General features: G+C 49.2%; 1 protein-coding gene across 2 annotated transcripts in view; it reads left to right on the forward strand.

The window, feature by feature from the left end:
- The window catches only part of PEMT (phosphatidylethanolamine N-methyltransferase), a 109638-nt gene extending 84592 nt beyond the window's left edge, over window positions 1-25046 (forward strand). For both annotated transcript variants that reach the window (XM_015427643.1, XM_015427644.1), the window contains exons 6-7: window positions 16492-16566; window positions 22914-25046. In XM_015427643.1, coding sequence (XP_015283129.1) covers window positions 16492-16566; window positions 22914-22962 — 124 coding nt within the window. In that variant the 3' untranslated portion in view covers window positions 22963-25046. The remainder of the gene's footprint in view (window positions 1-16491; window positions 16567-22913) is intronic.
- The last annotated feature ends 238 nt before the right edge of the window (window positions 25047-25284 follow it).

Genomic DNA, 25284 nt, shown 5'->3' on the forward strand with positions numbered 1-25284 from the left:
CCTGTGAGGTAGGTGGGGCTGAGAGAGCTCTTGACAGAAACTGCTCTTTTTCAAGGACAGCTCTTATCAGAACCATGGCTTGCCCAAGGTCATCCAGCCAGGTGCAAGTGGAGGAGTGGGGAATCAAACCCGGTTCTCCCGGATTAGAGTCCGCGCACTTAACCAATACACCAAACTGGCTAAAGACAGTAGTGGCTCCACTTTTAGTGTGACCGGGACAGAGTTCTTTCCAGAATGCCCGTGTTTGCATCGGGGTGTTCCCAGCTGTGCTGGTAAGTCAACTGCCGTGCTGGTATGCCTCACGGTGGGACATCTTCCCCAGCCGACATTTGCCACAGTCTTGCCGACCTATATCTTTGTCAGAGAAGAGAGGGTCCATGTGGCCTGTACACAGTAAGATGCTTCCGATCGGGCATTACAGGTCTGCAAATATTACTTTCCCCCTCGCCCCAAGAATCTGAGTCATAGAATAACACAGCATGGTTCAACGCGCATGTCTCTGTGTTTTGATGATGATAATGATGTATTGTCACAGTCAGATATTTGACTGGTAGATGGTGTTCTGCAATTTGAAACCTAGCCAAGTTCTTGGGAATTGCAGATGTATCTCCGCGGGGTTCCTGATGTTCCAAGCATCTTCTGGAGCTGAGCTGATGTTATTTGTTCAATACCTAGAATGTCCAGATGTTTCTTTAGACTTCTAGGCACTGCTCCAAAAACCTCCAGTGATAACTGGTACAACAGTAACCTTCTTCTCCCAGAGTCACTCTAACTCTATTTGGAGGTCTTGATATTTGTGGTCTTCTCCTGTTCTTTCTTTTCTTGCCTGCTGTCTCCTGGATTGCAGTGTCAGTGATCCAAACCCTATTTCTCATTTTTGTCTACAATTGCAGTATCAGGGGTGTTATGCTCCAGGTGTTTCACCTGTTTGTAATCAAAAGTCCCAACGAATCTTTGTTTCCTCATTCTCCATGTTCTTGTCTGCTTTGCGATCCCATGAATTCCTGTCTGACGGTAAGCCATACTTCTTGCGAAGATTCCAATGCTCCACAGCTGCAGCTCGGTCGTGACGTACTTTATACTCAATTTGAGCAGTTTTGCTTCAGGCACTGGCCATGTAGTTGACTGTTTTCATCCTTTGCCTTGCAAAATAACATTTCCCGTCATCAGTGCTCTTCTGATTCTTGACTTTCATACTGTGCAGCTGGAATGAGTCCTTCCGCTACTTTCTTCAAGTGCCCATTTTGGAGACACTTCCCAGCGCTTTCGCTATCAACTTTGTTCTCTACGTCTTTCAGATACTGACCGGTCAAGTGCTTTTCCTTCCAGTTGTCAAAGTGAGTTTTGATTTCAACCTGTTTGTCATCTTCTTTGGTTCCTGTCACCGTAAATAAGTCTGCCTTGCACACTTCAACTAGAAGCTTCTCTTTGATTTTCTCGGTGTAGTCATCCCTCTCGCCTCCTCCACAGAGCCGGAGCCATGACGGAAAAGATCCGGTGTCCGGTCAGTGCCAAAGGCGCTGCCCTAAATGGTGGCATAGCCAACAGATGGCTGCCTGATGACTGTAGTTGGTGCACATGGACATAGGGACATACAAACAAATGCCCACCAGTGGCTCGAACACTCCCCAGTGTAACCTTTCCTCCACTGCCTAACACAGAGCCAGTTTGGTGTAGTGGTAAAGTGCGGGGACTCTAATCTCGGAGAACTGGGTTTGATTCCCCACTCCTCCACTTGCACCTGCTAGATGGCCTTGGGCAAGCCGTAGTTCTGTCAGAGCTGTTCTTGAAAAATGAGCCGTTTCTGTCAGAGCTCTCTCAGCCCGGCCTCCCTCACAGGGTGTCTGTGGTGGGGAGGGGAAGGGGAAGGAGTTTGTAAGCCGCTCTGAGACTCCTTTGGGTAGTGAAGGGCGGGGTATAAATCCAATCTCTTCTTCTTCTTCTTCTTCAAGCAGAGTTTTGTGATTCTGTCATAATACAGGCCCGGCGAGAGGCCTAAGGCCTGTTTCGCCAGGGCTGATTTTACTGCCGTCACCATGACATTGGAAAGTCAAGGCTGTTTCCGTTTGCTGCCTGAGAACATGTCCCGTATGACCTCATGAAAGGGACCCGGAGCCCCTATCGGGTTTCCTAGCCTTAAGCACAACATTTTTAAAAACTCATTGGGTGGGGTGGGGGGGGGGGGGGGGGAGGGCCTCTTCCGCTCTTCACGATGCAGCAAACTCAGGAGTTGGACAGATTGGGAGGCCTCGACCTCTTTTGCGACTGTATAGAGAACAGTACTGAGTGGGAACGTTCTTTGTTTTGATCCTTTGGGGAGTGGATTGGTTTTGTATGTCGTCTGTGGTAAGATGAACCCTGAAGAAAAGTGGAGTTCAAAAACCAGTGGCGATTAAAAAAAATTCCTGTCAGAATAAAGTGCTGGTTTCAAAAAGAGATGTGGCTCTTCTTTCTTTAGAACAGGGGTGGCCAAAGTTACTTAACGTAAGAGCCACATAGAATAAACGTCAGATGTTTGAGAGCCACGGGACATGAACAAATATCACACAGATGTTTTTATTGGGAAATGTACAAATTTGCTTTTTATTAACATTAAATGAGAGTGCCAAAAATAAAAACAAAAGGGGTAAAAACAGATATTGATAATTATACTTATTTGTCCAATGATATTTGTTTGCTAAGGATAATTATTTGTCTAAGAGAGAGAGAGAGAGAGAGAGAGGTGGAAAGAGGAAGGAAGGAAGGAAGGAAGGAAGGAAGGAAGGAAGGAAGGAAGGGGAGGAAGAGAGAGAAAGAAAGATGAGAAGAAAGAATTTAAAGTTAAAGTTGCATTCTTTCTCTCTCCCCCCCCCCGCCCCACCTCAAGCCTACCCAGGGAGGGGAACACTGGATGGGAAAGGGACGACCGATCGGGGAGGCACGCCCTCCCCTTCCCTTCCCCAGCCACCCTGCCGGGAGCCACACAATATGTGTGAAAGAGCCGCATGCGGCTCTGGAGCCACAGTTTGGCCACCCCTGGTTTAGAACATCCCAACAACGCCTCTCCAGAGAACCTGCTGGAGGCAGCGTACAAAGTCGAGGATGATAAAATAAAGCAGCATAAAGAAAATTATCCATGGGGTAGAGAAGTTAGAGAAAGAAGTACTTTCCCCCCTTTCTCACAAAACAAGAACTCGTGGGCCCTCAAGGAAATGGATGAGCGGTCAGCTTAGAACAGATAAAAGGAAGTCCTTCTTCACCCAAGGAGTCATTAACATGTGGAATCCACAGCTGCAGGAAGTGGTGGCGGCTACAAGCATAGAGAGCTTCAAGAGGGGCTTGGATAAACATGTGGAGCAAAGGTCTATCAGTGGCTATTAGACACAAGGTATAGATTGAACCTTCAATCTTTTCAATCGAAGGTCAAAGAAGACGGGGACGGCAAAGGATGAGATGGTCAGACAGTGTCATAGATGCAACGAACATGAAATTGAGCCAACTTCAGAGGACGGCAGAAGACCAGAAGGCCTGGCGTGATCTGGTCCATGGGGTCGCGAAGAGTCGGACCCGACTGTGCGACTGAACAACAACAAATAGATTGAACACTGTCTGGGGCTGTGATGCTCTGTATTCGTGGTGCTTGGGGGGCAACAGTGGGAGTTCTGGAGTTCTGACCACAGTGGTGGACCACCTGATGGCACCTGGGTTTTGACCACTGTGTGACGCACACAGAGTGCTGGACTGGATGGGCCATTGGCCTGATCCAACATGGCTTCTCTTATGTTCTTATTAAAATGGACAAGCTATTTGAAAACCTAGCCATTACATCCCAGCCAGAGCATAAAACCAGAGGGAAACATGTAGCAGTCAAAAATGAGCAAAGGAAAACAAATCCTCAACTAGATGTAGACATAAAAAACACAGAACTGGAAGGGACCTCAAGGGTCATCTAGTCCAACCCCCTGCACAGCGCAGGAAATTCACAACGCCTCCCCCCTGCCACTCCCCCAGTGACCCCTGTTGTATGCCCAGAGGAAGGCAAAAAAACCTCCAGGATCCCTGACCAATCTGACCTGGAAGAAAATTCCTTCCCAAAGGGGCAATTGGCATTACTCTGGCATTTCCCCTTCCTGCCCTTCCACTCACGAGCTACTTAAGTGAGTCAGAGTCGGCATTGCTGCCACATGGCCATCTAGCCTCTGCTTGAAAACCTCCAAAGAAGGAGAGCTCACCACCTCCCGAGTAAGCCTGCTCCACTGAGGAGCCGCTCTAACAGTCAGGAAGCACTTCCTAATGTTTCCCCGAAAACTCTTTTGATTTAATTTCAGTCCAGTGGTTCTGGTCGGACTTTCTGGGGCAACGGAAAGCAACAGACAGTAAGAAAGAATGTCAAAAGATTGGAATCTCTTACTTGGGTGTAGTGTAGTGGTTAAGTGCGCGGACTCTAATCTGGGAGAACGGGCTTGGTTCCCCACTCCTCCACTTGCAGCTGCTGGGTGACCTTGGGCAAGCATTAGTTCTGTCAGCGCTGTTCTCTCAAGGACAGTTCTGGAAAGAGCTCTCTCAGCCCCACCTGCCTCACCTGTCTGTTGTGGGGAGGGGAAGGGAAAGGAGTTTGTAAGCCGCTCTGAGACTCCAAGTGAAGGGCGGGGTATAAATCCAATCTCTTCTTCCTCCTCCTCTTCTTCTCCTCCTCCTCCTCCTCCTCTTCTTCTTCTTGAGCCCAGGTAAAAAAGAAATGTGTTGCCTGTTATCTGAAACACAGTACGGAAGATGAGACTCAAGAGCGAGGGAATTCTGCAGGTGAGGTGCCATGACTGAAAAGGCCCTGTCTGGGGTGGTCACCACCTGTCTTACCTGTGAAGGCAGGAACACAGAGAGCAGGGCTTCTGAGAAAGATCTGAGTTAATTGACTGCATTGCCTCCAAGTTTCTCCCCAACTGGATTTCTTCTAGGGTTTGGGGTTTCCAAATTGCTGTGTCTCATCTCTGAAGGGGAACTGTTGCATTAGGAATTTTCTACTTGTCTTTCCCCCCATTTTTGTTTTTTGTAGATATCATTGTGCATGCAAAGTTCGCTACACGTTGGATTCCTTCACTTAGAATCATAGAACCATAGTGTTGGAAGGGACCTCCAGGGTCATCTAGTCCAACCCCCTGCACAGTGCAGGAATTTCACAAATGCCTCCCTCACACACACACCTAGTGACCCCCTGCTCCATGCTCAGAAGATAGCAAAAAACCTCCGGGATCCCTAGCCAAACTGGCCTGGAGAAAAATGGCTTCCTTGCCCCAAAGTGGCGATCATCATTTCCCTGGGCATGTAAGAAAAGGGCTACGAGAACTAAGCACTGAGGCAACCCTTCCTGCCTTCCCTCTCATGATCTGCCCAAGTTCACAGGATCAGCATTGCTGTCTGGTGGCCATCTCGCCTCTCCTTTAAAACCTCCCAAGAAGGAGAGTCCACCACCTCCCGAGGAAGCCTGTTCCACTGAGGAACCGCTCAAGGAAGTTCTTCCTAATGTTTAGCCAAAAACTCTTTCGATTTAATTTCCACCTGTTGGTTCTGGTCCGACCTTCTGGGCAACGGAAAACAACTCGGCACCATCATGTGTGTGTGACAGCCCTTCAAGAACTTGAAGATGGTGATCATATCGCATTTCAGTCATCTCCTCTTTCTTCTTCTTCTTCTTGCTTTCTGTTACCAGTGGCACATGGGCACATAGATAGAAACACTACCAAATAGCAGTCTTGCTGTCATTGTGTATATGAACTAAGACTTTGTGTGTGTGTGTGTGTGTGTGTGTGTGTGTGTGTGTGTGTGTGGTGTTTAACCATTTCCCAGGACTTCAGCAAAAGCACGGCACGAAGAAGCAACCTCATTGCAGCGCCAGTTGTTTATCTGTTGTGTTTTTATCCGAGCCGGTCCGATAGAGGAACCGTACAAACAGACCGGAGGCATTGAAAGCGGTGGGAAAATACCTGGGCTCCAAATCTGCAGTTAAATTTAGAAACTGCCCTCGCTGAACCGGAATCACAGGCGAGTGAAATGCCATGCGGGTAAAAACTTCCAGACCGATAAACGGATGGAATGGAAAGTCCATTCATCCGTGAAGATAACTTACAGTTTTGGAAGCAAAAGATACGCCTTACTGTGAAGTTTAAAGATGTGGACAGTTTCTTTTTCATTGCTAATTACAAAAACACGGTATGTCGTATGGTGATTCCAAATCCAAAGCCTTTTATTGGTATATAAATAAAGATACAGTAATCTAAAGACAAAATCATGCAGAGTAAAATTAAAATTGCAGAGTAACATCAGAGAGTAACATCATAATAAAACCTAATTCATAATATCACTTATCAGGCCGTAGAACCATGGCACTGCAGAGAAACTTTGCTACTATTTCAGTTATTTCTGTATCTGGATTATCGAGCAAGAAAAGGAGTTTAAAATCATCAGGGATCTCTAAAAATTGGCCTAATATGGGATATAGAAGATCCCGACGGGACGCCAAATCGAGAGGGCACTGTAGGAGGAGGACACGGGTGACAGTTTCAACACAGCCCTTCATACAAGGACAGCCCCTGCTAGGATAGGGAATCCCTTGGAATCTGCCAGATAAGATATCTGAAGGAAGAACATTAAATCTAGCCAAGGATATGGCTCTACGCAAATTTGGAGCTGTGAGTTGATAGAGGAATCCTGCTGGAAGATTTGCATTAGGAATAATCCCCTGATTTAGGGGAGAACAGGTTCTGTCAGCCAGGCTATAAAGAGTTTGTAGCTCTGATCCCAATAAACTAGATTTTATTTTTAAAAAGGCCTCAGACTTAGAAAGCATAAATAAGGATTCTAGGGACAAATTCAGGGAACTTATTCTGGCTTCGATAGCCATCTGGAATTAACAGAGTCAGAAAGTAGTTGGTACATACAACTGAGGGGGTCAGAGTTGAAATGGAGTCGTAACCAAAATTTAATCATGTGGATCCATGCCTTAGTAGCCAGCAAATTCTGACCGCACTCCAAGCATAAAGCAGCATATAGGAAACACATAGGTACCCCCATGGTGATTAGTGTATCGAACTACAATCTGGTAAACCCCAGTTCAAATCCTCACTCTGCCATGGAAGCTTGTGTGACCTTGGGCCAATCACAGAGTCTGAGCCTCACCTCCCTGACAGGGGATGTAGATGGGCACAGGAATAAACAGCTTTAAAAGGGGATTAGATAGATTAATGGAGGATAAATCTATCAATGGTTACTAGCCGTGGTGGCTGAGGGGGACCTCCACTAAGCCTCTGAATCCCAGAGCCAGGAGGCAACCTCAGGGGAAGGCCTCGGCCTCTCTGCCCTGTTGTTGGCCCTCCAGAGGAACTGGGTGGCCACTGTGTGAGACAGGATGCTGGACTAGATGGACCCTCACTGGTCTGACCCAGCAGGGCTCTTCTGAGGTTCTTATCAGGGGAAGGCCTCAGCATCTATGCTATGTTGTTGGCCCTCCAGAGGAACTGGTTGGCCCCATGTGAGACAGGATGCTGGACTAGATGGACCCTCACTGGTCTGATCCAGCAGGTCTCTTCTGAGGTTCTGATCAGGGGAAGGCCTCAGCCTTTCTGCCCTGTTATTGGCCCTCCAGAGGAACTGGTTGGCCACTGTATGAGGCAGGATGCTGGACTAGAGGGACCTTCACTGGTCTGATCCAGCAGGGTTCTTCTGAGATTCTTATCAGGGGAAGGCCTCGGCCTCTGTGCCCTGTTTTTGGCCCTCCAGAGGAACTGGTTGGCCTCCGTGAGAGACGGGATGCTAGACTAGATGGACCCCCACTGGTCTGACCCAGCAGGGCTCTTCTGATGTCCTTATCAGGGGAAGGCCTCGGCCTCTCTGCCCTGTTCTTGGCCTTCCAGAGGAACTGGTTGGCCCCTGTGTGAGACAGGATGCTGGACTGGATGGGCCCTCACTGGTCTGATCCAGCAGGGCTCTTCTGAGGTTCTTATCAGGGGAAGGCCTCGGCCTCTGTGCCCTGTTTTTGGCCCTCCAGAGGAACTGGTTGACCACTGTGTGAGACGGGATGCTGGACTAGATGGACCCTCACTGGTCTGATCCAGCAGGGCTCTTCTGAGGTTCTGATCAGGGGAAGGCCTCGGCCTCTATGCCCTGTTTTTGGCCCTCCAGAGGAATCTGTTGGGCATTGTGTGAGGCAGGATGCTGGACTAGATGGACCACACTGTTCTGATCCAGAAGGTCTCTTCTGATGTCCTTATGAAAGATAGGGGTACGATCGCCACCCCCAACCTAACCTACCTCACAGGATGGTTGTTGTGAGGATAGAGTGGAAGAAGACAGAACAACATTTCTTTGGGGAGAAAAGCGGTGTGTGACTAATTAAATACCCCTATCCCAATGTTGCCGCTCTTTGACTCACGTTCTAGTTAGACTGATCAAAATGTTACATTCCCCGTGTGGGAAGTGAGTTCCCACACAGGGAGATGTTGTAAAAAAACCTCAAAGTTTCTGTGTGGCTATTTACATGCGCCTGAGCTTTGGAGCTCTCTCAAGTGTGTCTGGGGTATTATTCCCTTCCCATCCATCACTCCCACTGTTTTTGTGCACACAAAAGAGACAGAATGGCGGGGCCACAGGGGAACTGCGGCTGTGAAGTCCCATTGACAGGCGATAAATCTTTTCCCTTGTTTCCAGCACTCCTCCCCGTCTCGTCTCATTGTCTTGCTCCAGCAGTTGTCAGGGGGTGTTCGTAGTGGCTTTGACACCGAGGGGACCCGGAGGGGTTTGTCTGAAATAATTTAACTTGCCTCTGTGCCCTGAAGATCTGTCTTCGGCATTGCCTTGCGATAGTAACGGAAACAAGAGTTCCACTCTTATAGCCAAAAGCCTCTGGTCCTGTTCCGCTCGCCTTAATGACTCAAAGTTAAAAAAAACCACACACACCCCAAGGGCAGGTTCCGCAAGGCCTGTATAGTTGGGAATTGCCGTGAGTCGTGTATCGATGCGTGTTCCTCATCACTTGCAGTTGCACGGCGTCATGGTCTTTGTGGTCTTTAAAGCGGCATTTGTCGTTTCTCTGGCACGTCTGTGAGTCCGTTGGCCAAGAATGAATATGAATGCTTGACGCCTGGGCCGGTTCCAGGTTTTCATGCTGCCCAGGGACCCCTTCCCCTACCCCACATCTGCCTTCCTTCCCTTACCTCCACTCACATGCCTCATGCCTGTCTGTATGTCTTTCTTCTGCCCGCATGTGTGCTCTCCAGTTGCCTATGTTCACCACTGCCTTTTCCGGGTGGCTCTGTGCAGCGGGAGCGATGGTGGGACACTGGCAAATAAGTGTGGAGGAGATCGACAGCAGTGGGCCAATGCCCCCTCTAAGCTGTGGAGTCTCGTGAGCAAGAATTCTACTTTGTGAGCTCCTGGCATTAAAGTTGTGAGCGAGCCATTTGGCTTCTGCGTAACTTAGTTTGCTCTGGAGCCCTCCTTCCCGAGCGAAGACCAAAATGTGTGACCTGGAGGCTAAAAAACTGTGAGCTAGCTCACATTGACTCAGCTTAGAGGAAACACTGCAGTGGAGCCTGCCAGAACCCCTGGGTCCAGGAAGCTGCCCCCACTAGAGGTAATACTGACACCAGCTCTGCTTGATGCTACGGAATCACCCCAAAAAGGAGTCTTTGGCCTCCCTGTTGTCCTGGTAGGCCTTCTGGGAGGATCTATATGAATCTTTGGACTGATCCAGTAGGGCTCTTCTTGTGCTCTTGAAAGCGGAGAATGGAACCTGCACAGTTAGTGGCAGTATACCTCGGTGTTGGTAGCCCAGGGAATGCTGTTGCCGTCCTGATCCGTCTGTGGGCTCCCTGGAAATATCTGATTGGCTGCTGTTGGTAGCTGGACCACTTATTTATTTTACTTCATCTGTCCTCTGCCTCCCTCATTGAGATCTGAGGCCGATTACAAAATTATGAAACACTGTGGATCCACGCAGTAAGCCGCATGCTAGAACTGGATTACGCAACTTGAGAACGGAGAAATGAAAACAGGATCATACATCCAATAAACAGGGTAGAAGAAAATGAAAACAGAGACAGTGTAGTAACATTCAATGAATAATACAACATCCAAGTATTTGTTTAGTTGTGAAGAAGAGGACGAGGAGGAGATTGGATTTCTACCCCGCCCTTCACTCAGAGTCTCAGAGCGGCTTACAAACTCCTTTCCTTTCCCCTCCCCACAACAAACACCCTGTGAGAGCTCTTTCAGGAACTCCTCTTTCAAGGACAGCTCTGATCTATGGCTTGCCCAAGGTCATCCAGCAGCTGCAAGTGGAGGAGTGGGGAATCAAACCCGGTCCTCCCAGATTAGAGTCCGCGCACTTAACCACTACACCAAACTGGTTCATGTATATCCCATTTTTCTCCCCCGTTGTGTCCGCAAAGTGGCTTACAAGATTCTCCTCTCCGCCCTCTTATCCTCACAACAACTTTGTGAGGTTGGTTAGGCTGAGTGTGCGTGACTGTCCCAAGGTCACCCAGTGTGCTTCCACAGCATGAGTGGGGATTCGAACCTGGGTCTCCCAGATACTAGTCCGACACTCTTAACAGTACACCTGGGTCTCCCAGTGTGGCGTAGTGGTTAAGAGCGATGGACTCTAATCTGTAGAACCAGGTTCGATTCCCCACTCCACTTGAAGCCTGCTGGGTGACCTTGGGTCAGTCACAGTTCTCTCAGCCCCCAAAATAAGTCTAGCTTGCCAAAAAAAGAGCTTGAACTTGAGGCTGCCAGACAATCCTCGGATCTCCTGGCTGTGCTACACACAATGCCATGAGATAATTTAATTTAATCCAGCACTTTTAACACTTCACCACAGAGGATATGTGGGGCAGGAAGAGCCTAAAATTTTCACAGGCAATTAAAACCACAATTGTATCCCCTTTACAAAAAGTATCATGGTCTGGTCTAGTGGGGTTCTTCTTATTTTCATGAAACAGTTGTAGCATTTTCATAAAGCTTCCAAAAGATAACGGAGATGCGGCCTTCAGTAGTCGTAAAGACATCATAAGAACATAAGAGAAGCCAGTGTTGGATTAGGCCAATGGCCCATCCAGTCCAACACTCTGTCACACAGTGGTCAGAAATACCAGGTGCCATCAGGAGGTCCAGCAGTGGGGCCAGGACAATAGAAGCCCCCCCCACTGTTGCCCCCCCCAAAGCACCAAGAAGACAGAGCATCCCTTGCCCCAGACCAAGAGTTCCTATCTAGACCTTGCGGCTAATAGCCACTGATGGACCTTTGCTCCATATTAAGAACATAAGAGAAGCCCGTGTTGGGTCAGGCCAATGGCCCATCCAGTCCAACACTCTGTGTCACACAGTGGCCAAAAATACCAGGGGCCCACAGGAGGTCCAGCAGTGGGGCCAGGACACTAGAAGCCCCCCCACTGTTGCCCCCCCAAGCACCAAGAAGACAGAACATCCCTTGCCCCAGACCGAGAGTTCCTATCTAGACCTTGCGGCTAATAGCCACTGATGGACCTCTGCTCCATATTAAGAACATAAGAGAAGCCCGTGTTGGGTCAGGCCAATGGCCCATCCAGTCCAACACTCTGTGTCACAAAGTGGCCAAAAATACCAGGTGCCCACAGGAGGTCCAGCAGTGGGGCCAGGACACTAGAAGCCCCCCCACTGTTGCCCCCCCCAAGCACCAAGAAGACAGAACATCCCTTGCCCCAGACCGAGAGTTCCTATCTATACCTTGTGGCTAATAGCCACTGATGGACCTCTGCTCCATATTAAGAACATAAGAGAAGCCCGTGTTGGGTCAGGCCAATGGCCCATCCAGTCCAACACTCTGTGTCACGCAGTGGCCAAAAATACCAGGGGCCCACAGGAGGTCCAGCAGTGGGGCCAGGACACTAGACGTCCTCACACTGTTGACCCCCCCCCCCAAGCACCAAGAAGAAAGAGAATCAATGGCCCCAGAACATCCCTTTCCCCCATCCCCAATCAGGTTCTGAAACTCTCGGTCGTTTCGTTCAGCCTATTTTTCGGGATGCAGTTGCCCCTGCATGATAACCTGAAATGAGCCATCTCAGAATGAGCCCCCCCCCCCCCGGTGTCTTTTGTTATCTCAGATCTCATTTTGGAACAGTATTTAACCCAGATATTAATGTATCTGCGATTTGACCTTATTATCGATCCCTGGAGTGTCGATACTTCCGTGTCTTCCGCATTGTGTTCGCCCGCTAACCTTCACAACAGCAATCTTTCCCACTAAGTGCTGCCCTGGCATCTTGTCTGACATCATTCCTGTTGTCCTTTTATGCCGTGACCCATTTTGAAATGGCCAGCTCAGCCCAAGGCGGGGGGTGGGGAAGAGAACGAGGCCCGGTTTTCATCCAAACAAAGCCGTGTTCTAATTGGGCTTAGACAAAAAAAAAAACCCGCTGTCACCGGCCAAGCATCACTAAATAGAAAAGGTGTGTAATGTTTAGAAAGGATCTCAAGCTGGCCAAAGCCCTTGGGGGGGGGGGGGAGTGACTTTGATTTCATTCAACAGATTTTTGACAGGTGGCCTCTCTGAAATAGCTTTTTTTTTTGCTGATGACATCATTGGAAGTTAGAATTTGTAGAGCAGAAGTGAACCTGGTCAAAGTGAAAGTCACATAATATATGCAGCTACAACCTGGATGTAGGAAAGATGGCTGTCACGTAGATAAGGAAGACGTCAAGAGATCATTAGAACCTCAGCAGAGCCCTGCTGGATCAGACCAGTGGGCCATCTAGTCCAGGATCCTGTCTCACACCGTGGCCAACCAGTTCCTCTGGAGGGCCAACGACAGGGCACAGAGGCCAAGGCCTTCATAAGAACCTCAGAAGAGCCCTGCTGGATCAGACCAGTGGTCCATCTAGTCCAGCATCCTGTCTCACACCGTGGCCAACCAGTTCCTCTGGAGGTCTAACAACCGGGCATAGAGGCCAAAGCCTTCCCCAGATGAGAACATCAGAAGAGAAGAAAAAGAGATTGGATTTATACCCCACCCTTCACTCAAAGTCTCAGAGCGGCTTACAAATTCCTTTCCCTCCCCCTCCCCACAACAGACACCCTGTGATGTAGGTGGGGCTGAGAGAGCTCTTTCAAGAATTGCTCTTTCAAGAACAGCTCTGTCAGAACTATGACTTGCCCAAGGTCACCCAGTAGTTGCAAGTGGAGGAGTGGGGAATCAAACCCGGTTCTCCCAGTTTAGAGTCCACGCACTTAACCACTGCACCAAACTGGCTCTCAAGAGCCCGACTGGATCAGACTAATGGTCCATCTAGTCCAGCATCCTGTCTCACACAGTGACTAACCAGTTTCTCTGGATAGCCAACAGGACATAGAGCCTGAGGCCTTCCACTGATGTTGCCTCCTGGCTCTGGGATTCAGAGGATTAGTGCACCTGAATGTCTTGGTTCCCCTCAGTCACCAGGGCTAGTAGCCAGGGGTCATTTCGTAGAAAAAGAGGTGCATGGGCTCATTAGCATAACTCATTAGCATATGCCACACACCCTGACATCACCGGAAGTATGTCAGAAGGCAACACCCACTGCTCAGGCTCCACTGGACTGTTTTGTTTTGCTAGCTATTGGGGGGGGCATGCAGATCTATCCTCACAGAGGAGGGAGAGCTTGTACCTGAATAAAACTGGGTCTTAAAGGTGCCACTGGACTGTTTTGGATTGCTAGCTATTGGGGGGGCATGCAGATCTATCCTCACAGAGGAGGGAGAGCTTGTACCTGAATAAAACTGGGTCTTAAAGGTGCCACTGGACTGTTTTGGACCGGTGGGCCAGTGGGGAGGCTCTTCAACTTACCTGGCTGCTTCTTGCTCTGACTGAGGGCTACTGGGAGCAGGGGGTGGGGCTTGTTGCATGTGCCTGCCCCCTGGGCTCTTTACTGCCGGAGCTCCGCTCCTGTTCGCTCCTGCAGGAAATGACCCCTGACTTATCCTCCATGAATCTATCTAATCCCCTGTTAAAGCAGTATATTCCTGTGGCCATCACTATGTCCTCTGGCAGCAAATTGTTCAACAGTGAATTCAGCTTCGTTGGGAGGTGGTGAGCTCCCCCTCACTGGTAGTCTTTAAGCAGTGGCTGGACAAGCACTTGTCAGGGATTCTCCAGGCTGATCCTGCATTGAGCAGGGGGTTGGACTAGATGGCCTCTGTGGCCCCTTCCAACTTCGTGATTCCATTATTCAAATCCCAGATTTTAATCACTCTCTGTGTAAAGAAGTATCTCCTTTTGTCCGTCCTGAACCTTCTGCCCATCAGCTTAATTTAATGCCTTCGACTTTTAGTAGTTTGGGAGAGGGAGAAAAAGTTGTCTTTGTCAAATCTCTCCGCCCCATGCATAATTTTATAAACCTCTGTCGTGTCCCGGCTCAGTTGTGTCTTTTCTAAACCAGAAAGTCCCAGAGACCCTTCAGCCTCTCCTCCTAGGGAAGGGGCTCCATCCCTCTCGTCATCTTGGTCGCCCTCCTCTGTACGTTTTCCAGCTCTGCAGTATCCTTTTTGAGATACGATGACTAGAACTGCACACAGTATTCCAGATGAGGCCGCACCATAGATCTATACAGGGGCATTACAATACCGGCTGTTTTAGTCTCAAGCAGACACAGAAACTAGGGGGGAATATAGGCAAAGCTATCGTAGAGACCCTCGTTGACTGTTGCTCCAGCAAAGGCTTTGACCTGGAAAGACCTGGAGGAGCCCTTAGGCTGCTAGTGGTGGACAGGGGAGTGAAGTGGGATTGTGCTGGGAGGGGCCATGGCTCAGTGGTAGACCACCTCCTTTGCATGAAGAAGGTCCCAGGTTCAATCTCTGGCATCTGCAGTCATAAAGATCGAGCATTTGAGGGTGTGAAAGGTCTCAGGACCCCGGACAACACCTGTGGGTCAGAGCGGACGTGAGGACAGGCCAAGGTTCTGATTCAGTACCAGGCAACATTGTTGGAGGTGAGGGTTGTTGGCTCAGTGGGCAGAACACCTACTTCGCATGCAGAAGGTCCTGAGGTCAATCCCCAGCATCTCCATTTTGGATGGATCTTTGGTACCAGGTGGTGGGAGTGACTTTTTTTCTTCCTGAGACCCTGGAGAGATGTGTCCAGTCACAGTTAGATGGACAGAGCTAGATGGGCGAGGTCAAGATCCTCTTTGTATGTTCACATGACCTGGGAGGGCAATGTTGGTTCTTCAGCCTCTGCACTTAAGGGCTCACCCCAACAGACACAGGATTCTAATTCAAGATCCTGGGCAGGGTCTTCCAGACATTGGAGACAGACAGTAGCAAGTCAAGCTTGCATGGCCCACCCTCTCACAGGACTGTGGTGCGAGTGTTGTATGCAAAGGTCGAACGTTCGTGTTTTCTCCCCCGAATCATCCAGTCCTGTCTTCCTTTTGGATCTGGTGCGGCGTCTCCTCCATCCAGTCTGCTTCCACATGGGTCTGTTTTTCGACCCACGTGGAGAGCAGGAAGCCCCCACATTTAAAGGGTATGTCCACACAATCCTGTGGTCTTTCTGAGCATGACTCAGGGCTTTGCTCATTAAACCGATTTGGTTCGAGGAGATTCTTCGTAGAGGTTCTTGGGGAGGATCAGTGTGTGTTTGTTTCATTTGACTATTTATACCCCCCCCCCTTTTCTCCCCAGTTCATTTTCCTCCCAGAGTCTCATCTGACACTCTATCCGCTTTACCATGCTACTTTTCATGAATGCCACTAAGGGGGTGAGGGCGGAGCTAACCTCCACTTCCAAAATGGCACGGGCCACCTTGCCGATGTACATCATTCCATCCCCTTTAGCTCTTTAAAGGGCTTTCGTCTCCTTTCCCTGCCACACAGCTGAGAAAGGGGAAAGAGGGGGTCCCAAGCCACGAGGGGGGCTGCCACGTATACCCCTTTTGCACAGACACAGCAGGAAAAACCGGGAGGTGTCTGGTGGTGGAGGAGGAAGCAGGAAACAGGTTGTGTGGAAGCTGTTCTCGCCCACCCCCGTTGCTTCCGCTGTTGTATCGGGGCACATTTTTGCATCCCGCTCCACCCCACCTGGAAGTAGTCCTAGTCTGGTCTGCATTTCATCCCTGGTTTCACCGTCAATGCCTCCTTGTCAATCGAAGGTGGCTCTTTGATAATGGTGAGTTTTGCTCTTCGGTCGCCTCGATGCAAACCATTTCCATCGTTCTGTCTCCTGTGCTGTTTTAATGGAGCTGCAAGGAGGTCGACAAAAGGAGGTTGGGAGGCGGTTTTGGCCAAGCGACTGGCATCTTTCGGCAAGTGACTGTGGCCAAAAAGACAGAGAGAGTTGGGAACTTAGCACGACGCGATCGTTCTGGGTGTCAGGGGATGATCTCACCCTCTGCGGCCTCCTATCCCAGTGACTCAGTTGTACCTTACATAAGACCTTTCTCAGAACACAATGTCACACAAACCACTTACCTTCTCTTGTGTTTTCTTCTTTCCTTTCAAAACCAGGCTCGCAAGTCCAGCTGGTCTCCTTCTGACAGCCATCGTGGCTCTGTCCTACACAATTGCTTTGCGGTATGAAGGGTGAGTTTGTTTTTGTTCTCGGCAAGCAAAAAAAAAACCCCCGATTATCCGTGGTTTCAGAGAATTGTGCCAAGAGGGTTTTTCTACTGAACCTGTTGTGTGTATTTCCCTGCTGCCGATGGAGTACAAAGGTTCCTACCCATCAGAAGGATGTGCCATATATCACAAATGATCAAGGGCTCTTCAGGGACTTAAGTCCTAACTACATATTATGTTTAACATTTCTCCTCTAACTTTTAGCCGAATGTCAGCCGCGAGTTCCCCGTTGGGAACTCAGTTTGCAATTGCGCGGGGTCCCAACTTTGATTGGGACAACAGTGCATATGGAGAATGGGCTTCTGGTCCCCCCCAAAACACCATTTTCCTGACGCAGAACAAACCCAGGCTCTGCTGGAGAAATGTAACACATCAGTACACATAAAGCCACCCATGGGGCACATATCGTCCCCCCAGGGTCAGGGAAGTGGGGGGATACATAAACCCCTTCTCCCTGATCCTTTTAACTGGAAATGCCAGTTGATTGAACCTTGGACCTTAGTTCAAAGTTTATTTCGATACAAGATCAGTAATAATAAGGATAAGGATAAAAAAATAAAAATATAAAATATAAGATTAAGCTCTGGTTGTGAAGGGACGGAGGCAGTGAGGTTATTATTAAGACTCAGTCAGCCGCTTGTGTATCCCAGATGCCCGAAGGCAAAATTTAGCTATTTTATTGTCATCTCCTGGAAGAATCTGCAAGAAGAAGGGAGACGTAAAGTTGTTCACATCTTCCTGGAAGAGTTGATAGGATTGGGGCTGTGTACTGAGATCGAATGTCATTGTAGAATTGGCAGTGCAGCACAGCGTTAAAGCATGCAAGGGTAGCGGTTCACCAGTATTTGGCGAGCTCAAGGGATTTAAGATAATCTGCTGGTTGGAAGCCTTTGGTATGCTGCGGAATAATTGGATGATTCGGTATCTGTGCCCTATCTGATTGTAGGGCTTGATCCCAGAGCCGCTGTCTAATTGTTTCTTTTGCTTTTTGGTACCCAAGACGCAGTAGGAGTTGAGGGGGGAGGCCATGCCCCTGGAGTTTCCCTTCAATTGCTTTTTGCCAGGTTGAACAGTGGCTATCGGCAAAGATCAGGGGTGCTAAACCCACCAGATTGAAGGTGAGTTTTCGCCCAAAATTAGATGTGAGTAGCCACATGTGAGTCTCCAACCCAGTCACCCCAGTCTCTGATCTAAGAAGGGTGTTCGGGATACGTTGTGGGGCTCCAAGGATCAATTGTAGGAACGTGAATGTGAAGCAGAGGCTCTTCCCTTGAGCCAGGGTTCCGAAAAATGCATGAAGCTGCCTTCTACCGAGTTGCTTTCCAGGGTCGCAGGGTGGAGGCGTTTCACATTGCCTTCTACTGGATCCTCAGCCTCACAAGGGAGAGTTGCCACTCTCTAGGGGAGTGTAGGGGTTATATCTGGGGTCCCCAACCTTTCTTGAGCCTACGGGTCCCATGGGAATCCTGACAGATCCGTAGGCGCAATCACAAAATGGCTGCCACAGGAGGTGGGGCCAAACAAAATATGTCAGGCAGTGAGATGATGTCGTGGGCCAGCTTGACCAGCCTGAGTCCCGTGTGGCTGAAGACTCCTCAGGAGTCGAGGAGCCACTTGCAGCCAGCTCTGAACCAGCCAAAGTTAGTGAATCGGAGACACAGGAGCCTCAAGATTCATTTGCCGGCAGCTGACCTTGCCCCACCCAGGCACAGCTCTGAGGTAGCCGAGGAAGCACAGCTGCAGGAAAAGTAGCCCATCAGGCTCCCCCCCCCTCCCGTTAATTGAACAGCGAAGGGAAAAGCTCCGGCAAGACTTAAGGACACACAGACAGAGTGCTCACCTCTTGGCTCGGCACCAGCTGCTTCACGATAGCAGTTCTGAGCAAGTGCAGGAGCACCTCCAAGCAGATGGCGGTAAATCAGGCTTCTTAAGGGATGCCCATATAAATGAGACCTGGAGAACCGCAGATTGTGGAAGCAACTTGTCACATGTTCAACCCTGTGAACTTTGCAACCACAACTCCGGACTCTGCCTGCCTCCCGCGACCGTCGGGCCGACCCTCGACTCTGCTTTTCAGACCTACCTGAACCTTGCAGATCAGCGACCTCCGACTGCCTTGACGCTTGCTTTCCGGAACAACCCACGGACTCCGACTGCCGCTAAACCGGTATTTGATCTCTGGACTGGACTCTTGACTGTGGCCTTGCTCTGTGGCCTTGCTCTGCCTGCATTCCGGGACAGGTGATATGCACCCCTCCACTAGTAACTCTTCAACGTGCCTTCCAAAATGAGCATGATGTTTAAAAATGAAGAAGAAGAGACTGGATTTATACCCCGCCCTTCACTTGGAGTCTCAGAGTGGCTTACAAACTCCTTTCCCTTTCCCTTACCCTCCCCACAACAGACACCCTGTGAGGTGGGTGGGGCTGAGAGAGCTCTGACAGAACCCGCTCTTTTTCAAGGACAGCTCTTATCAGAACTATGGCTTGCCCAAGGTCATCCAGCAGCCGCAAGTGGAGAAGTGGGGAATCAAACCCAGTTCTCCCAGATTAGAGTCTGTGCACTTAAGAAGAAGAAGAGAAGAGATTGGATTTATACCCCGCCCTTCACTACCCACAGGAGTCTCAGAGCAGCTTATAAACTCCTTTCCCTCCCCCTCCCCACAACTGACACCCTGTGAGGTAGGTGGGGCTGAGAGAGCTCTCATAGAAACTGCTCTTTTTCAAGAACAGCTCTGATCAGAACTACAGCTTGCCCAAGGTCATCCAGCAACTGCACGTGGAGGAGTGGGGAATCAAACCCGGTTCTCCCAGATCAGAGTCCGCGCACTTAACCACTGCACCATACGATCAGCTTACCTTCAGTCACACAGCGAAAATCCTTGTCCTGTGGGGGGCCAGCTGCCTTTAAAACAATTTTTAAAAAATCTGCACAGCCAATCAGAAGTCCTGCTGGCTAAAAGCCCCACCTGGCCCTGCCCACTTTTTAGAAACACTTGGTGGGCACCACTGTTCCCTCTAAGCAGAGTTAGTGTGAGCTAGCTCACAGTTTTGTAGCCTCTGGCTCACACGTTTTTGTCTCAGCTCCGGAAGGATGGCTCCAGAGCAGACTAATTTATGCAGTAGCCAAATCGTTCGCTCACAATGTTAATGCCAGTAGCTCACAAAGTAGAACTTCTGCTCACAAGACTCCACAGCTTAGAGGGAGCATTGGTCAGGCCAATGGCCCACCCAATACTCTGTGTCACACAGTGGCCACAACTCAGGGGCCATCAGGAGGTCCACCAGCGGGGCCAGAACTCCAGAAGCTCCTCCCACTGTTGCTCCCCAAGCCCTAAGAAGACAGAGCATCCCTGCCCCAGACATAAGAACGTAAGAGAAGCCAATCGCCCTTCCAGTCCAACACTTTGTGTCACATGGTGGCCCAAACCCAGAGGCCACCAGGAGGTCCACTAATGGAAACTGCACTCCAGAAGCCCTCCCAATGTTGCTCCCCAAGCACCAAGAAGACAGAGCATCCCTGCCCCAGACATAAGAAGATATAAGAACATAAAAGAAGCCTTGTTGGGTCAGGCCCAGTGTTCCCTCTAAGCTGAGTTAATATGAGCTAGCTCACAGTTTTTTAGCCTCCGGCTCACACATTTTTGCCTTAGCTCCAGAAGGACGGCTCCAGAGCAAACTAATTTAGGCGGCAGCCAAATCGCTCGCTCACAACTTTAATGCCAGTCGCTCACAAAGTAAGAACTTCTGCTCACAAGACTCTACAGCTTAGAGGGAGCACTGGTGGGCACTAGGAAAGGAATTCATGAGCATCAAGTTGCCCACAGTGCACTATATCGGGAACGCCTGGCTTACATGAATAATGGAGCTGTTCCTTCTGCCGTAATTATCTGACGACCCCGTGATGCCACTATAGAGGAAGACTCTCGCTCGTCCGAGGTCATTCTAGAATAAGGGCTATTTTGAGTCCCGATGGGCAATATTTGACACACACCCCCACCCCAATCCCACTCCCACAAGAAACAGTTTGTACTCTGCAGTTCCATTCACGAGTTTTTCTCCGAAACCCACACATCTGCTGAGGGGGGAGAAAACCAGATCCCCTGGTTGCGTTAATTATACGTTAGCAGTGGCAGATATTTTCCATCCATCCATTCATTCAAATGCGATCCACAAAAGCAAGCGACGGGTGGAGGGGCTGAACGCTGCTGCTTCTCCGACACCCAGAGGGACCCTGATTGAATGAAGCTGGTTTGCAGCTTGAATTCAGCAGTAGATTTTTAAATATATATATGTCTGTCGTTGTGACGTGCAGGGCAGAGAAGGACCCAGAAGACGCCAGGACTCTGACACGGAGAGAGAAATGTGTGACCTGGTTTTTCCTTCCCAGAGTACCCGTGATTTGATCAGCCGGGCTGCGGTCTGCTAGAGCAGGAATTCTGACTATTAGCCATCTTGGCACTGATAAATTGTATTAAGAACTGTTGCTTCTTTTGTTGGTTTTAAAATTTTAACTTATATATTTATTGTGTGTCTGCGTTGTAAGCTGCCCTGAGCCCTGCTCGCAGGGGAGGGTGACCTAGAGATTTAATTAATAAATAATAAATGAATGAATATGTATAGGGTTGCCAGCCTCCAGTTGGGGCCTGGGGATCTCCCGCTTTTGCAACTGATCTCCAGCTGACAGAGATCAGCTCCCCTGGAGAAAATGGCTGCTTCGAAGGGTGGACTCTATGCTATTGTACCATGCCGAGGCCCCTCCCCACCCCAAACCCCACCCTCTCCTGGCTCCACCCCCAAAGTCTCCAGGTATTTTCCAATCCAGACCTGGCAACCCTAAATATGTATCATCCTCAACTCACTGGGAGCCGCTGAATTACGGATCCTGATTCGGATCATCCAGACCTGCTCCAGCTATTGGTCACGCTGGATTTGGATACTCAATCGTGACATTTGGAACCCAGAAATGCTTCTGAAATCTGCCCCCCCTCAGATTTTGGGGGTCAGAATTCATTACGTGATTTTATTACAGTCATAGATAAGCAGTAACATTCAGTAGCACATACAAGGAAATATAAACACACAGTTAAAAATCATAAGCTTGTGTTAAACTAAATTCCGTGTTATGTACTTAATTAATAAAAAGTTTTAACCAGGTTGTTTCATCATTGAAAAAAATTGTACAAAACTTGGCCAGCTTAAGGGCAGTTTCCTTACGGCAGGGGTCCCCGACCTTTTTGAGCCTGCAGGTACCTTTGGAATTCTGACACAGTGTGGTGGGCGCAGCCAGAAAATGGCTGCCAGAAAAAGGCTGCCTCAGGAGGTGAGGCTAGCCACAAAATGGCTCCCACAGCTTACCATCAATCACACTGTGAAGATCCTTGTGCTGTGGTGGCAGCTGCTGACAAAGCAGTGGGGTTTTTTTAAAAATTTGCATGGGCAGTCAAATCTCCAGTGGCCAATCAGAAATCTTGCTAGGCAAAAGTGCCACCTGACCCCACCCACTTTCTAAAAACTGTCAGTGGGCACAAGGCAAGGTGTTACTGGGGCCATGGTTCTCACAGAACCAGAAGAAGAAGAGGAGATTGAATTTATACCACGCACTTCACTTGGAGTCTCAGAGCGGCTTACAAACTCCTTTCCCTTCCCCTCCCCATAGCAGACACCCTGTGTGGGAGGTGGGGCTGAGAGAGCTCTGACAGAAACTGCTCTTTTTCAAGAACAGCTCTAACAGAACTATGGCTTGCCCAAGGTCATCCAGCAGGTACAAGTGGAGGAGTGGGGCATCAAAACCCAGCTCTCCCAGATTAGAGTCCGCCCTCTTAACCACTACACCAAACTGGCTCTCTCCAAACCACATTGGGGGACCCTCCCTTAGAGTGATCCAAAAGGAGAAGGGGCAAAATAAAACTTTTCAGGTCTACCTGGAAAATGGGATTGAACTGGGGTGATGTATAAGAAATGAGTTTCAAATTGTCTCATCTTCTTTCCAAATCAGAGTCGGCGCGCCTGAAATAACCTACAGGTCTGATTCTTATTTCCACCTTTTTGTTTGGAGTGCCGTGCACACGCAGTGTAACTGACGTGCATCAAGAGGATCGAAAGTCCTTTCCGCTCGTCCTGTCCCCTTGAGGATACCGCAAGCTTTTCACTAAAAAAACCCCCTGGCTGTTTCTCCCCACATTCTCTTTCGGCGTTCAGGCGGCAGAAAAAGTAATCTCACCATCTCTTTCTTTTGTTTCCTTTCCTTCTCTTCCCAAAACCTTCTACCTTCCCTGATCCACCCACCCACCCCGCCTTCCCAAATTCCAGGCCGTTCACCGAAGAAATCTATCGCCAGAAAGCAGTCAAGAGTCAATAGCTGCGACTATGGTGGTGCCAGAGGCCCGGGAAAAGAAAGCACAAGGTGGTTTGGAAGCGAGAAGCAGTGCCATTTTAGCAGGACAATTCGACGGGATACGAAAGTTCGGACTGACTTCTAATTACCCTTGGCTAAAACTTCTTAAAAAGTGCATTTGAGATGGAAGCCCAGGGCCCAGGGGACGGGGGACTTTGACACTTAGCGAAACCACCCACCAGTCCCAGGCAGGTGGCCTTTCTCACAAGTAGCCCGTCTCCACCTCTGGCTTTCAGCAGGTTCCATTAAGAGCAGAAGTTTGAAAGGGCTAATTATAGGCTCCGGAAAGCGTTTTTAAAAAAAAGGCAAAGTGGGTAGGAGGCCCGAACATTTTTATGTAACTGCAGGCACACTTGCAGAGGGGAAAGAACAAACACGGCAGCGAATGCACACGCCTCGGAGGGGAGCGATGCGGCGCAAGGACGCATGCACTCAGCAGCGCATTGGCAGGGTTGCAACTGCTATCATTTAGGAGACATGAGTAAAATTCGGGGAAAGTACGTGCCGTGTAAAATTCGTCTTGGTCCCTCACTCTTTCAGGACATCCTCTCTTCCGGCCATAAACAATTCGACCTTTTTTTTTGTCCTACCAACTGAAAGGCTGACGCGGTCCAGCTCTGCCGTTGCAGGGTGCTCGAGCGCATGCTTCCAGCATCCAGCCGATAGCAGCAGTCGGGAGGTACAGTTTCGGCTGAGCTGCCGGGGAACATGAATGTGTGAGTCCTCCGAAACAAACCTTCGTTGTACACAAAAGGCTAGAAGGAGTGCTTTGTCCTCACACACTAGTTTTTCTACGTTTCTTCTTAAAATTCAAACAAGCATCTCCTCTCGTCCCCCCTCCCATGGAAGTCTGAATAGTCCAACCCATCAAAAATTGCCTCTTTAGTCAGTCAGTGTTTATTACGGTCAAAAACCAGCCTATTGCCTCTTTAGTATCAAGCACCGTCCACCCCCCAAAAATACCATCCATCGCCAACCTTCTTCCCCTGTGGCTTCACTGCTGTGACCAACTCTTTGACCTATGACCCTTTTCCACCTGCCCCGCTCCTCTTGAATGCCATTGGCCATTCTGATAAAGTGTCACCGCAGCCCCCAACTGTCATTGGTTTGCCTGCTGTGACATCACAGAGAGCTTATGGCGGCCTGGGCCCAGGAGGCGGAATGGAGAATGCAGACTGCAGGGTAGGTAATGAAAGGTTATATGAAAAACGTATTGGCCTAAAGCCAACGTATTGGCTTCTAAAGCTGCACCGCAAAGGCAAATGTACACACCCTGGATTAACAGCCGGCGCATCCAGACCGAGACGTTCCTCGAGAACCAAAGACTGCTGCGGCGTGACCTTTGCCAAAACCGGAACTGTGCAATGTGGCTGTTGCAAATCTTTTTCTCTGCCTCCTCCATTCCCACGTGACACATATTTGCCCAGAATACAATGTCGGTAATGTTTTGTATGGTGTTCTTCCTCTGGTTTGGCAACCTGCCAAATATCACTGTCCCCCCCACCCCCCACCCAAAGCAATGATGTTTCTAGAGCACTTTTGGAGATGGAAAAACCATCCGTGGCATTCTCGGTAATCGGACACTTTTTTTTTTTTTGGCTTCGAAGTGGACCGGACTTATAAACGCCTTTGTCTGTCTTATCTCCATGATGTTGTAAGAGCTCGTCGCTTTTCAGAACCTGTCCTCTGCGGATATCTAAGCCTCAATCAAGTATTGCTTTCCCATTGTCTCGTTCTGTATCAACTTCTGGGAGCAAGCGACGTTCTTTCCACCGCTACCCTAATCCCCTGTCCTTTGTACGTTTTAATTCTCCGCACTCATGCCGGTATTCTGGAAATATCCCCCAATGTATGCTCAAGGTAAATGTCAAAATCTGAGCTGGATTAACCATTATGTTAAGCGCACTAGGAGTCCCAGTCTGATTTGAGATCTCTTCTTACGCACAGTGGTCTGGTTTATTTACATTACGTCCATGCCATTTTGCACCTTAAGATACTGAGCACCAAATGCATTTGTTTAAAAAAATAAAACATGGAAACTACGCCCTCACCCCAAAGTCCAGTTTTATGTGTTTGTTTGTTTGTTTGTTTAAATTTATAACCCGCTCTCCCTGCCAACGGGCTCAGGGCGGCATACAGATGGGGCCAATGCCCAATACATAAAACATTAAAACTGCATTTTAAGAACATTCAATACAACATAAGTGCTCTCCACAATATCTAACAAGGGAACAGATGACGTCATCAGGATGGTATCCTTAGTGGCCACAGGTCCACGCAGTACCA

This window comes from Gekko japonicus, unplaced genomic scaffold (assembly GCF_001447785.1).
Source record: "Gekko japonicus isolate JY-2015 unplaced genomic scaffold, Gekko_japonicus_V1.1 scaffold136, whole genome shotgun sequence".
NCBI classification, from domain to species: Eukaryota; Metazoa; Chordata; class Lepidosauria; order Squamata; family Gekkonidae; genus Gekko; species Gekko japonicus.